This window comes from Strix uralensis, chromosome 6, assembly GCF_047716275.1.
Source record: "Strix uralensis isolate ZFMK-TIS-50842 chromosome 6, bStrUra1, whole genome shotgun sequence".
NCBI lineage: Eukaryota > Metazoa > Chordata > Aves > Strigiformes > Strigidae > Strix > Strix uralensis.
Genome location: NC_133977.1, coordinates 3,165,365 through 3,179,166, shown reverse-complemented (window position 1 = coordinate 3,179,166; position 13,802 = coordinate 3,165,365). Strand labels below are relative to the sequence as shown.

Here is a 13,802-nt window from a genome sequence, read left to right as displayed (position 1 = left end):
GGTAAACCATGGAAGTCACGTACCAAAATTTGTTCCCTATCAGGATGTGCAGCTACTTAGTCATGGTGGAAGGTACTCAGGCACGCAAGTTACGGACGGATAAATGTCTGAGGGAGCTAAGAGGAAAGGACTCTGCTACAGAGAGTTGCTCTCCTGCTGCAAAATCCATGTAGTTAGACTGATGCTAGCTACCAGTAGAAATATATATTAAAGAGTTTAAAGAGTCTTATTTTAAAACAGGCCTCCAAATCTACCCCAGAGGCTGAAATAGGTTCCAGTGTGTTTGCATTCAGTACCAACAGAATCTAGTGATAATTAGTTTTGTTTAAGCAGAGAAGAGTTTCTTACGCAGGCAGGCCTACGCCTTGATTTATTGCCAAGGATCATTAAGTGAACTTGAATATTCAAGTGAAGGAAGTATTTTAGTTTATCTTATGTATTCTTGTAGTGAACTCAGTTGTTTTTCCTGGTCAAATCCCTCTTCTGACTTCTCTGGCTAAGAGAAGTGGCTGATAATCTCTTCCTCCAGTCATCTGGGTGTCACACAGAGAAAGTGATTAAGACCAGTTGAAGCAGTGAAGGCAATGACTGGCACTTGGGGCCATTTCCACCCACCACAATGATCTTAGCAGGATAATGAATCTGTTGAAGGAAATTATAAACAGGAAGCCCTGCACACAGGAGCAGGATTTAGCCCCTGAGTGAACTGGGCATGGTGGCTACTAGTGGGCTAGGAAAACTAAACTGCCAAAACCTGACCTCTGCGGTCCTTAAAGCTCCCCTATTGAGACCTTTGTGTTCATCAGCTGCCTGCAGCTGATGATCTAACACAGGTATGGTAATAAAGTATTTTGGATTCAGTCCTTCCTGGAATCATAGGGAAAAGCCTAGGGCATACTAGCAGTCTGTGTGGTTTGAGTGGATATAAATACAGACTAGCCCAGCATAAAGCACAGTACTCTAACCATTAGTTACTTTGCTTACAAAAGGCAATAAAACTACTACAAACAGCTCTCGTGCCTCACTAAAACTGAGCTCAAGGCACGCCCCTGGTTTTAGCCAAGTTCAGAGTATGCTAAGGTCAACCCTGCTGGCCTCTGTATCTAAGCCACTCTGTTGTTCAGTCCCAGACAGAGTGAAGGAGACCCGTCGGTTAAGTTTTCAGCTTCTAAAGTAGAAACACATGCCAGAGTCAAGAAGGCTTTGTTGGCTGCTCTGAGCAGCAGGGGAGCCACCCAGTAAGTATGGCTTATTACTGGAGAAGGCTTTAGGGAACATGACGCTAATTAGACATGCTACCAACAAGGATAAACACAACTCAAAGAAACTGTTACAAGAAATTATACTGAGCAAAACTGGATATGGTAGTAGATTCTGGAAAAATATATTCTTCCTGTCCTACTCCCAGCTTTGAATTCTCTCCTTCAGCTATTTTGCTGTGTTTCCTGGGCATCTGCTTTCTTTTTGCATAAAAAAAAAAAAAAAAAAGGAGCCAAAAGTCTAGAGAGATTTCTTTATTGACTGTTTTTTCCTGATAAAAGAAAAATACCTGGAAGAAAAAGAAAAAAGGAACTATATTTGCAGCAATTTTCACTATCAATTACCTGATTTTCAAAGATTTTCAGGCCCATTTTCCTTCCTTTTTGGCCAGCACAACCAAGAGCAGAATGTATTTCACACAACCTTCACAGATAATCAGGATACAGTTGGCAAAAGAAAGTTCAGTATGCTCGTGATTCTACCTGAATGTCAGAGAAGTAAAATATTTTTTGTTCATCTGAGTCAGCCTGCATATTAAAAATCCCTAAGGCAACTGGTTTTGTTCCACACTGGTCTACTGGGCAACATAGTAAATGAAATCCTGGCCCCATTGAAGTTAATGGTGGTTTTGTCCTTGACTTCAGGGGAGACAGGATTTCACCTCTTGTATATATTACCTTCTGTGAATGGGTTGGTTACTCCCAAGTTAAACTCCATGAAAAATCAAGACTGAACTGTATTTAAAAAGTGAGCATTTTATAAGACTTAGGTAAAGACACTTTGGGGAAAATAAAATACAAATTAATCACTTCACGAACCATTGCTGCATTATTATACATTCTATATTTCTTTATCCTTTGACAACTCTGACCTTACTTGACTTTGTAATGTAGCTGGCCTTCTGCACAAACTGCTTTCATGACATTTTACAAATACCTTTCAAAAGGTATGCCAAAGAGATCCCAATGCAAAGTACTTGATAGGTTAGTCAGAAAAATATCTACTGTCTCTTGACTGAAAAGAAGCTTTTCTTTACTTTACATACTCTGCAAGAGAAATTTAAGATTCTGAGACATCAGTGTGATTTCCCTGCATCTCTTCCAGATGTCTATCCCTAATGGTTTTTTACGTTTTGCTCCGAAGATAATCATCACATGTGACAATTTTTAGCTTTGCCCTTATACTGCTGCCAACAAAATTATGATCGCTTCCTGTAGTTCTTTAAGTCTCCATTTCACTCACCATGAAAATAAGCCAAGAGAGTTGCCATTTAGCAGGCACATTCCCCCTCTCCCAACTCCGCCTCATTTCCAGTATTCAATAACTATCAGGAGAAAAAAAAATGCTTTTACTTACAGAGATTTTGGTAGTACATTCAATTGCTGCATGGAGAACAAAGTTGTTTCTGCATTACTGTAATCACGGTATCTGATCCAGCAGCATCTAGAGGAGTGAGAAAAAGTATGTGTTAGCTGCTGTGCAAACACATGTTCCTGATCCTCACTTGGCACTCTGTGCAATACTATGCTGCTAATTAGTATTCGTTATTACCAACAGCTAAAGATCCCCATGAATCCCAGTAATCAGTTTGATTGTAAATGGCAGTGCAAGAGATCCCAAATAGTTAGCTAAAATTTATTAGTAACAGTGACTATTTTCCAGGTAGGGACAGTAAAATGCTATTATGCAATCAAGTACTGCAATATTCACACACACAAATATAATATCTTACTCACTTTTAACAAATGAATGTATCACAAGTAGCTTTAAATGTCAGAGAAGAACTCAAGAGGCTCTGGAGTTGTACTTTTTTGTATCCAACAGTTTGCAAATATGCTTTTAATCTGACAGCAAATATACCATGCGTACTTTTCAGTCGTGGAAGTAGATGCCTGCAGTTATGCTCCCCTTTATTTCCTCTGTTCCTCACTATTCTGGATTCTCCTTTTAGAAATTATCAGGCTGGATTTTCACAAGTGCTAAATGCACAGTGCCATCAGCTGGGGCTGGGCACCTCAAAGCCTTAAAATATCCTGATTATTTCAAGTTAATCATGCAGGAGGACAGAAATGGTACTCAGACTGCTAGGCTACACAGTGGGCAGATGCATTCAGTGCAAGGAAGCCATTCAACAGGTAGACTCATAGGCCAGCGGCTCTCCGCTACCTCTGATTGTGATCGCCGTTGGCTGAAGTCAGTAGCCTAGGTTGTATGCCTAAAGCCAGGCAATATCAACGACCCTTTTTCACCTCTACCACCCACCTTCCCTAAAAAAAAAAAATATCTACTAACAGGTTTTTCATAAACACATTCAATGGAGACTAAAATTTTGAAGTGTTTGCCAGAAAACAAACTCAAGACTGAATTAAACTACATTTGGGCAGCATCTGCCAGGTGGCAAAAGACTAGAGCATATATCGATCACGGACAAAAAAGCATGGCTATTAAAACAGAGAGCTGTGAAATCCCACCCAAAATTTTGGATTCGTTCCTGCAAGAAACAGATCACTGGGGTTGTTTTTAAGAGCTTAAGCTTTGCTTACAGGTGCATACCCAAAAATGCCTTGCCAGGAGAACGCTATTATTAAAGCTACACAGATTCACAAATGCCTGTGAGAGGGAATGAATCCAAAACACTGGCCCTCAGCTAGCTAGATGGGACAGAGTCCCAGACCCACCGTGATGAAAAATAACATCTCTAACTGACAAAAATCAATATCACCTTACAGAAATAATCAGCCTATAGAAGGAGTTGTAATTAAGTGTCTTCAAGCTAGGGGGGCAGGATAGGGGGAAGCACGTTTACAGCATATTTCATGTTCTGTACAAGTGATGCAAACAGGGAGCCCGATGTTTGGCAGGCTGGGACAGGGGGACAGCATCTTTCCCCATCTCAAATCATCCTGTTTTCTTGAAGAAACTTTTTTTGGTCTTAGATTTCAAAATAGCTGCTTCTTGTAGAGTTAATACTCAAAGAGAGCACATTTTCTCTCCAGGAACATTAGGCTATGTGCGTATAAAGTGTTTCTGTTCAAAATGGTGTTAGAGCCAGAATTACAAGGCTCTGAGCCCGTCTCTCACCCACTGCAACTGGAGATCCAGAATTCCCGAATTCACTCTATCCCTGCATTTCATTTATGCCCACACCACTAATAAAGACAACAAGTTCAAGTAAGGTCTTGTTTCAAGGAATGAGGGAAGGGCTTGTTCTTGAGGAAGAAACATTTACCTCGAGTATCAGCTTGCCAGAGCCAACTGTCTCGTCCCATGCGGTGGGTTACAAGGCGGGTGAATCTTTTGAATTCCTCATGCAGGTGGAAGAGCCGGTCTCTGCTCGGCAGAGCCGCAGGGCAGGCCGTGTCACCACAATGACTCAGAGGAACTATTGTGCTGGTGACTTTATTAACTGACCACTTTAGTGAGTGAATGGAGACAATTTGTCAACAATCAACTGAAAACCATCTGGGGAACGAATAAAGGCACTTTGGTGATGACACTGCTTTCCTAATAACCCATCAATGATCAACTGATCACAATTCAACTCCTACAAAACTTATACACATGAATATATATATATATACACGAGAGAGGAAAGAGAAAGAGGAGGAGGGGATAGGAAAAGGGGAAATCACATCCCTTGGATCCCATGTTGTCGCAGAGTAGCCAGCTTGGTCTGTAGGTGGTGGGTTGACAAAGACACACGTGGGGTATTGTCTTTATATAGTCTTTCTTACACATGTGCAGTAGGTTGTTCCAGAAGGTTCTCATTTTCCCTGGCTTGTACCTGCACAGTGAGGCAAGTTCTGTCTCTGGGCAACAACAGGAGGGAGGGGGAGAGAAACGGCCTACCACCCCACCTCTGCAGAGCTCACTCCGCTTCTGCCCCACAGGGCATCCCACTGGAGTTGTTTGAGACATGCTCTTTACGAACAGTTTCTTGTTTATGAACAGTTTGTGACACCAACACCAAGCTTCCTGTGGCTGAGGACAGAGAACATAAGTGAGTCCCACTGGTAGCTGAAGATTTTCATATACTTGGCTCATATAAACTGACATCAGGCATTTCCATTCATAGGCCACACTCTGTTTCAGTGCCTCTCTTTCCCAAAAAAGGGGATCTGCACTGCAGGAGTTTGGAAACACACTTGAACTGATGCATGAATAGAAAAGTCAATTTGACTTTTGTGGGATATCAGTTTAGAGGAAAATGTCTTTCCAGCCATGAAAGAAAATGCTACTGGAGAAGAGTCATCACTAGCACAACAGGATTCCTGCATCAAGAGTAGGGAAAAAAAGATGTCTTCCTCAATATTAAGAGTTTTCTAAGTGCTTTAAGCATAATTAAAAAAAAAAAAAAAAACTAGCAAAGAAAAGGGTAGTCTAAAATAATTTAGGAAGATGTTGGCTTTTCTTTCCACTATGAAGTTTTCGTCAGGGGAAAAAAAACCTATATTATAATGTGGGTGAATTGCTTAGTATCTCACACTAACCTTTGCTTGCCCTTCCCTTTCTTTAATCCTCTTTTGTCACATTCCTCAGGCATCTTCTTGTAGCTGGAGAGGAAGTTGTTCTGTACAGAAGAGTACTAGCCATTCAAGGCTTAATACACAGCTAGCTTCACCCCAGCTCCCAGTCCTCTGCAATTATGGAGCTGCTTAGAGCAGAGGTGAAAGCAGAGCTAGAGAGCCTGCACCAAAAGAGTATAGAGGAGAAGGTGTATCTGACATGGTAAAGGAAAAATTATGTTTGCTCTGTCATTCTCTTTTGGGAAGCAGAGAGCCACTTCAGAAAAGTCAAGCTCCACACGCTGACGGTGTTGCCAACTGCATGGCTTTGGAGCATTTCACCAAAAGTTGGCGTCTCAGACTACATGTATGTTGCCGAGGCATCCAGGAGAGAGACTGTACAGGTGTTATTTGGATGCATTCAACCCCTGCCCGCAGGCATTGTGCATGTTTCTAGATGTGGCTTCCCTTGTTACTGTACATTTCATTCAGTGCTAACTGCAAGCACCGTTTTTCTGTTCCCCTTACAAGCAGTTAAAGACTTAGTGCCATAGCTCATACTGCAGTTCTGAAAATAGTAAACACAAACTTTTTCTCTTGCCACCTTACAAAACAAATGAAGGCAAGACAGAAGGATACGGACAGTTCAACAATTCAGGCCCGTTGTAGCAGGTTCATGAGAACAGAAACTCTGTATAACCCCTTTCAGTATCAGTCATCTGGATAAAAACATGAAAGCAAATAATTCCAATCAGTCTGGATATACTTAAAATATCACCGGTGGAACTCAAAAACACTGCTTAAAATTAAAACCTTTTGTCAATCATGTGTGCTTACAGGTGTCCTGCCGGATAAACCCACCCCTGATATGCTGGAAACTGTTACGGTTGCCCTTTGGTAGGCAGTCAGAGCAGAGGGTGGAGGTAGAGGTGACAAGGTTGGATTTCTGACAGGGTACTAGCACTACAGTAAAGGATACACTTTGAGTAGCTCTGTTGGTTTTGGATACAACAGGTCTGCTGGGACACTAAAAACCTATTTTGAACTCTAGTCAATCTGTTAATCTATCCCAGGGAATGAAATGCTTCACTGCTTATCACCGCAAGACATGACTGAACGGTGCTTGGGGTTTAAATTACCATATTTAATTAAATGTAAGATACTGAAATGCTTGGGGAAATCCACTAATGAAATTTCACTGGCTGCAAAGCGTAGCCCTTGTCATTGTCCCCTTCCACTGCCCAATCGTCAATGCATTAAAAGGCATTCTTTAGAAAACAAATATTTTTACTGTTACAGGAAACATGTCCTACAATTGGAAATGTTTTATTTTCTACTCTTTCATGGTACTGCCAATATTAATGGTCCATTAATAAACTTCAATGGCCACAGATTTTCTGATTTACGCTCAATAAGTAAATGATCTTAGAATTCCTCTCAGGGACAAGAGAGCACATCAAAAGATGCCTGGGAACAAGAGGACGTTAGTAAAAGCAAATTTCACCCTCTGCCTTTTTCAGGTAATAAAGTATAAATGGCCAGGAACTAAAGTTATGGAAATTGATGTAGCTATACCCAGTTATCAGCTGCTACTAGCTTGCAGGGATAAAGATGCTGGGCTATCCGTGTATATCTGTCAGAGTTTGTCACAATATCTCTATTGAATCTCTCTCACTCACTAGAACGATTTCAGTCTTTAGCCACATATTGAAATTAGACACGCCTCAGGGCAATCTCTCAAAATCCATCTCTATAAAATCCATCTGCCTTAGAAACGCTAAGACAAATTCATAATCTGAGTCCAAGTCCAGAGGGAACTTTAAGTTGTATGTCATTAGGATATTGTGCTTCTGGGTGGTTTCAGGAATTGGTCTTCCTCCATAACAGCCCTCGCAGTTTGGGATTTAGAAATCACCTCTTTCCCAAAGATATACTGGGATAGTCAGCACCTATGCTCAAGTTTGCAGGTGGGAGTGCCCTCGGCATAAATTAAAAGGACTTGTCTGTAATGGTCAGCTGCTCTGGAGTTCACAGAGGGCTACCAAGCAGCGTATTGGACATTGTGTTTCCCCAATATTGGAAAGCTGAAAGCAAGGGAGGAAAAATACACAGTGGTTCATAACTCTTACAGCACATATCTAACACACCTCGCACATGAAAACATTTGACCAGCTCTTCACATTCCTTCCTGTCTCTTTCAGGTTGCTTTGGAACTGGCTGCCAAAAAGGAGATGGCTTCACAGAAAAAAGCCCAAAAGGGGAAAAAAGAAAAAGAAAAAGAAGAAAAGGAAAAAAACAAAGGAAAAACCCCACAGAAATCTGGAACTAAAGTAAGGCTTCCTGCAGTGAAAACAGTTAGCAGTTTGTGAAACCAGAACCAGAGTCCAGCCTATTCCGCCACATGTGGGCAGAGGCTATTAGTTGACATTAGAGTGGTCACCAAGGCTTCAGGCTTGGGTTCAGAAGACACAGGAACTGCCTGAGGCCATTCCCTCTCAGCCTTCCAATTACCTTGATTCTGGGGAACTGAATTTTACCTCTCATATCTTAGGCATGACCGTTTTCATGGTCATGACTCAGCTCAGTGGGAAGAGCTTACGTAGGTGCAGACTGCCAGAGACACAGATGAAGGGGAAAAATACACTTTATGGCTTTGACATTGTTGCCAAGACAGTGTGTGAGCACTCTTCAAAGCACTGTTGCTTTTTTTTTGTGGAGATAACAAAAGGATGCCCAGCTATCTAACCAAGTATTACCACTTCTAATGTGGGGCACTGAGAAGTTAGTGACTACCACCCCTTCACACAAGAACTAGGAAACAAGAACCTTAGTCTCACTCAGATACCCACCCCAGAGCTTGTGTGGATTTCAAACTAATTTATAAGTACAGTTCTGTATTTGTCAGCTGCATCTTCTGTACTACAAGCCAATATTTTGTAAGCCTGTAAATGGTGGTCGTGCATTTTCAATCCACATTCTTAGGGTGTGTACTATTTTCTTGCTTCAAGTCACAGCCGACACTGCTTAATGTATGATATACTCCCTGAAATCTTTGATATGCTAAGATCTGGTTTCACAGAAGGTATGTTTCCAAATGATTTCAGGAGCAACTTCATTGAGGATAACACCTGTGTAACAGTGCAATGACCAGAGGGCATCTTCAAAAGCAAGCTATGCGACAAAAATTGTAGGCTTTTGCTGAAGCAGCAACTTTTGTTTCTCATTTACTTTGTAGTATAAACAAAGTTGAAATAATATATATATATTTTTAATAAGGGTCATTAATCTCTCACTGAGTATGTGGAGGAGAAGGGTGAGTGTTCTGGTGCAAAGCTTACTCCTCATTCCAGCTTTTACACAAATTAATTTTAAGTCCTAACCCTGGAACAGCCATGTAACAAAAAAAGATGCTTGTCTTGGACAAGATCCATTAATCTGGCCAAAGCTCTCATAACAGGAACCTAAACTACATGAACTTAGGAAGCATCAGTCTATCTAATTGGGAGGTAGATATCTAAGTAGTAACTTGTAACTTAAATAACATCTTTGCTCTTGAAAATTTGGGTCATACAAAACAGCGTTTGGGGTTTTGGGGTTGTGTTTTTTCCCCTTTGTAAATGAAAATGCACAGCAGGCTGAAGGAGCAGCATACATAAATGTGAAGTATTTCTTTACAGAATGGGTTGTTAGGCATTGGAATGGGCTGCCCAGGGAGGTGGTGGAGTCCCCATCTCTGGAGGTGTTCAAGAGTAGGGTCGACATAGCACTGAGGGATCTGGTGTAGTTGGAAACTGCCAATGCTAGGTTAACGGTTGGACTAGATGATCTTCAAGGTCCTTTCCAACCTAGATGATTCTGTGATTCTGTTTCCCAAACTCTTTAAGCTTGATCTTGCATTGCCAACTAGGACGGGTAGTGGCTGCTCCTGTGCAAACAGGAGATTTTTTTAAGTTCTGGTCACACATGTCTTCAGACAGTCATCTGTCATCAGGGTGACACTATCACAGCGTTAGTGAAGGCATCATACTCCAAGCAGTGGAAGGTGATTACTGGTACCACTTCATTGTATCTTAGTGGCAGAACAGAGCCAACCTGGGGGAGCAACAAGAAAGAAAAGACGGGTAGTATCTGCAGACCTAAGCCTGATAATACTGATACCAAGTTGTTTGTTGTCCATAAGACTTCTGGTGACTTGTACCAGTGCCAAGTTGAGCTCTGTGGGACCACTTCATGGTGTAACCCCTGAAATCAGCACATGCACCGCAGAACTCGATGGGAAAGATCAGATAAAAGTACATGTATGAAGGCAAAAAGCTTAGAAAAGCTTTTGAAATTAGAGACTCTAAAGACCATTGTCGTTCACAGTTATAGAATCCTGTAGCATCTCAGACAGCCCAGTTCCTTTTGGAAGCATTCAGGAGGGTGTCCTCTAATGGTTTTCTGTAGCTTTGCCCTTGTCCTCGCTCCTTCCCTACTCAGCTGGACCAGAACAAAGCCCTGTGATCCCCAGAACACCAGCGATGGAAAAGGCTATTACCGACACTTCAGTCTAAGTCAGACACTGATGTTCAGGCACACTAAAAATGCCAAATCCAACCCAAGGTTCTGAAACTGGATGGCGACTCACTCATCTGCTTAAAAACCTGACTTTCACAGTATAAATCTGATCCCTTGTTGTTTGTGCACATTTTACTACGTAAGAACCAACAATACCAAAAATGAATCTCAATCCCCTCACAGTCTCTGCAAGGTTGTTTTGAAATGGGGTGAAATAACAATATAGAGCTCTGGGGCTTTATAACTTCACGTCGTTCTCATCTCTTCAGCCATCACAAGTCCTGTCAAGTAAAATTCTGAGCCATTATATCAGGTTCTCTATGGTTCATTGAGAAAGAACAAAGGGAACATTCTCTCCAAGGTTATAATACTGACAGGGGAAAAAAATAGTATCTAAGACCAGTTGAGAAGTATTTGGAAAAGTTCTAACAGCAGGACTCTTATTAAAATAAGTATAGGCTATAAGTCATAGTGATGCAGGCAGAAAAAAGCCCTGCTCCTAACTTCAGTTCTTAAAGAAAACAAGAGTTTGATCCCAGAAGGAAGTTTAAATGTTTCTGAAAAGCCTGATAGCAATCTTTAAAAAGGCGTATTTGGTATCAAAGTAACTTAGTTTTCTTTTCTCTATAAGGTGCTGATTTGATTTCCCATTGGGCACCTAAAAAAAACCCAACTTCAGCACCGTGTGATCCCTCTTTTCAATAGCAGAACACGTTAGACCGGTCTGTACTGCTTCGCCCAGTGACATGTTGCAACCTGTCTGTCTCACCAAACATGAGCAAGTCTGCGTGTGCATCCCTAGATTTCATCCAGAAATGTTTTAACAGTGAGACTCGTTTTGTGCTTAGTGAAACCCATTAGCAAAATCATAGCGAAAGCGCACATTTGAGTCAATTCAAAATTTTCCCTGCTTTTGAATGAGAATCACCTAGTGTGGGCTAGGCTTTGGAAAGCTTCAGAAATATATTCAAACTGTTATTTCCATATCTCTGCTTAGATTGAAACGTATATTGTTGGTTCAAAGTGCCTTAGTGCACTTAACACAGAACAAGCGTGGAATCAATCAACTGAACATAGAAAAATACATCAACTGACTTCAAAGGAAGAGAAGTTCTTCGTATTACATTGACTGTTACGCTGTTAATAGAGGCAAGAGGGAATACAGAACAGCGTTCTGCAACTGTCCTTTAGACACACAGTGGTTTTGATTAAAATCAATGGAAATGACACAACAATATTATTTACATCAGTGTATAAAATCACTGAAGCTAGTAATTAAAATGATTTATTGGCTTATTTGTAACAAAAGAAACATTAATGTGTCCTATGCTATTAACAGACTAATAATGAATAACCCATTTTTAGGCTGTTTTGAAAGGGATTTTTTTTCTTTTTAAATAGTTCTAAGAGGAAATACTCATAATTACTAACATCATGTTTTAATCATTTCCTATAAAATACCATGGAAAAAATGTTAAAAGAATGGATTCTGCCTCTGCAAAAGACCCAAGGATGAATCTCAAAATGCCACACCCTGCAAAAACTGCAAATATATTAAAGTAACTGAGAATGAGCTCTGAGTATCAAATCCTCAAACTCTTGCTTATATTTTACCCCAACGGTTCTTAATGTTTACTCAAGAAACTCCTGAATCTCTTTCAAATACATCTACAGAGCATAGGGTAGAAGTGATAAATGTATTTAGGGTTTGCATGTCCTTCTGGACCCAAACTTTAATTACTATAATAACACTTTAATTAAAACCAGATATTTAATAATTCACATGACCTGGCTGCAACTGTATCTGCTGATAGCAGCTATGCAATGGCACCTAATTAGAGGCATATACAAGGGTTTTGTTTCACTTATTCTAAGAACTACACTTTATCTCTTACTGATAACCAGTAGGTTACAGACTACACATTGGTTAGCACAGTCTGATACAACTTGTGTTGTCTTGCATAAATCCGTGTTCATCTCCTCCCCAAACAGTTATCTAATTTCCCACTAATAACTGTTACCTTATAGCATTTTGAGGACTTATGACTGATACAACATGAAGAAACTTTCATCATTTTCTGACAAGTTTTTCCATCAGAAATACTGGTTCAGCGAAATTAAACTATTTCAGGAACATGTCAATGTCACTGAATTTACAGAGGAAAATGTCAGAATGTTTTGATAAAGTTGAAACAAAATATTTTGTTTTGCAAGATACACCAAGATCACTATTTTTCTTTCTGATTACAGATTAAAATGAGGTTTCAACAGTTTTGAATTACCCACAAGTTGGGAATTCTTTTTTTTTTTTTTTGGGGGGGGGGGGGGGGAAGCAGCCCTACAGTAAGATTATTTTTTCAAATAGCAAAGTAATTTCATTTACATGTTGCAAGTCTCCTACCTATATTACATGTTCAAACAAGCCTAACTTTAATTATTGTGACCTTAGTAGGTCAACTGATGAACAGACACCCCCCTCTCTTCTCTCAATGGGATAAAACTTCCTTATAGCCTTCTAGGAAGATTTTTGTTGATGAGACAGCAGCATTTTATTCCTCAAATTAAACCAAATCTATAAAAATCCAATGAAAACTATGACACTTTTTTGTACTTGCAAAGGTTCTACATCTTAATATTCTGCTTTTTCTTTTCACCCCGCCATGCCCCCCTGCTCCTCTAGGAAGAGGAGGAAGGCTGGAAAATGGCTCCCAGTAATTTCCTTTCAATAATGGAGGAAGGAAACAGTCAATACAAAGGTCAGTAGAAAAAGATAACAATTACAGCTGGAATGTTCTTCTAATTCAGCTTAATCTGAATGTCATTCCTATAAGGTCAAATAGTGCAGCCGCCCAAACTACAGAACATTATAGAAATGAGGACATTAGATAAAAACGGTATTTAGGGAGGGTGTCTGTCAGTACCTCGAGTCTTCTTAGGAGTCATCTATATAAGTGAAAGTGGCCAAACTAAAACCAAAGTGCTTTGATGTTCATGCAGGGGCTTTCTTGGGTTTTCTGAGGACAACAAAATGACAACTGAATAGCAAATAGTTCAGAAGCCCTATTCTGTAGATCAGGCTTCAGCATCAATGTTTTCATGCTCCTGGAAACTCTTTATCCTGTCTTCCTCTCATTCATGGAAAGTGTCCATAGATTCATTCACCTACACAAACTACAGCTAGTCAAATTATTTTTGATTACGTTTTTCAGTAGGAGGATCATCTGTTCAAGCAAAGGCACAAAAATGCTGCTGGACCATGAATACACTTCCTTCATTCAAAGTGTGTACAACTTAACAAACACAACTCACAGCTAGGAGACTGGCTGTTTCTTCACTTTGAGAAAGCATCCAAAAGTAGGGGTTTTGAAATTTTAAAAAGTGGTTTTCACAAAAGGACATCTTGCTCTTTTCCATATCTCTTCTACCCTCTCCTCTACACCTGATGATTTTGTCTATCTCTAACCACTTGTCTTCAGTGTG

General features: G+C 40.3%; 1 protein-coding gene across 4 annotated transcripts in view; it reads left to right on the top strand.

The window, feature by feature from the left end:
* The window catches only part of DRC11 (dynein regulatory complex subunit 11), a 111,779-nt gene that overhangs the window by 53,552 nt on the left and 44,425 nt on the right, over positions 1-13,802 (top strand). For all 4 annotated transcript variants that reach the window (XM_074872518.1, XM_074872517.1, XM_074872515.1 and 1 more), the window contains 2 exons: positions 7,967-8,095; positions 13,003-13,078. In XM_074872518.1, coding sequence (XP_074728619.1) covers positions 7,967-8,095; positions 13,003-13,078 — 205 coding nt within the window. The remainder of the gene's footprint in view (positions 1-7,966; positions 8,096-13,002; positions 13,079-13,802) is intronic.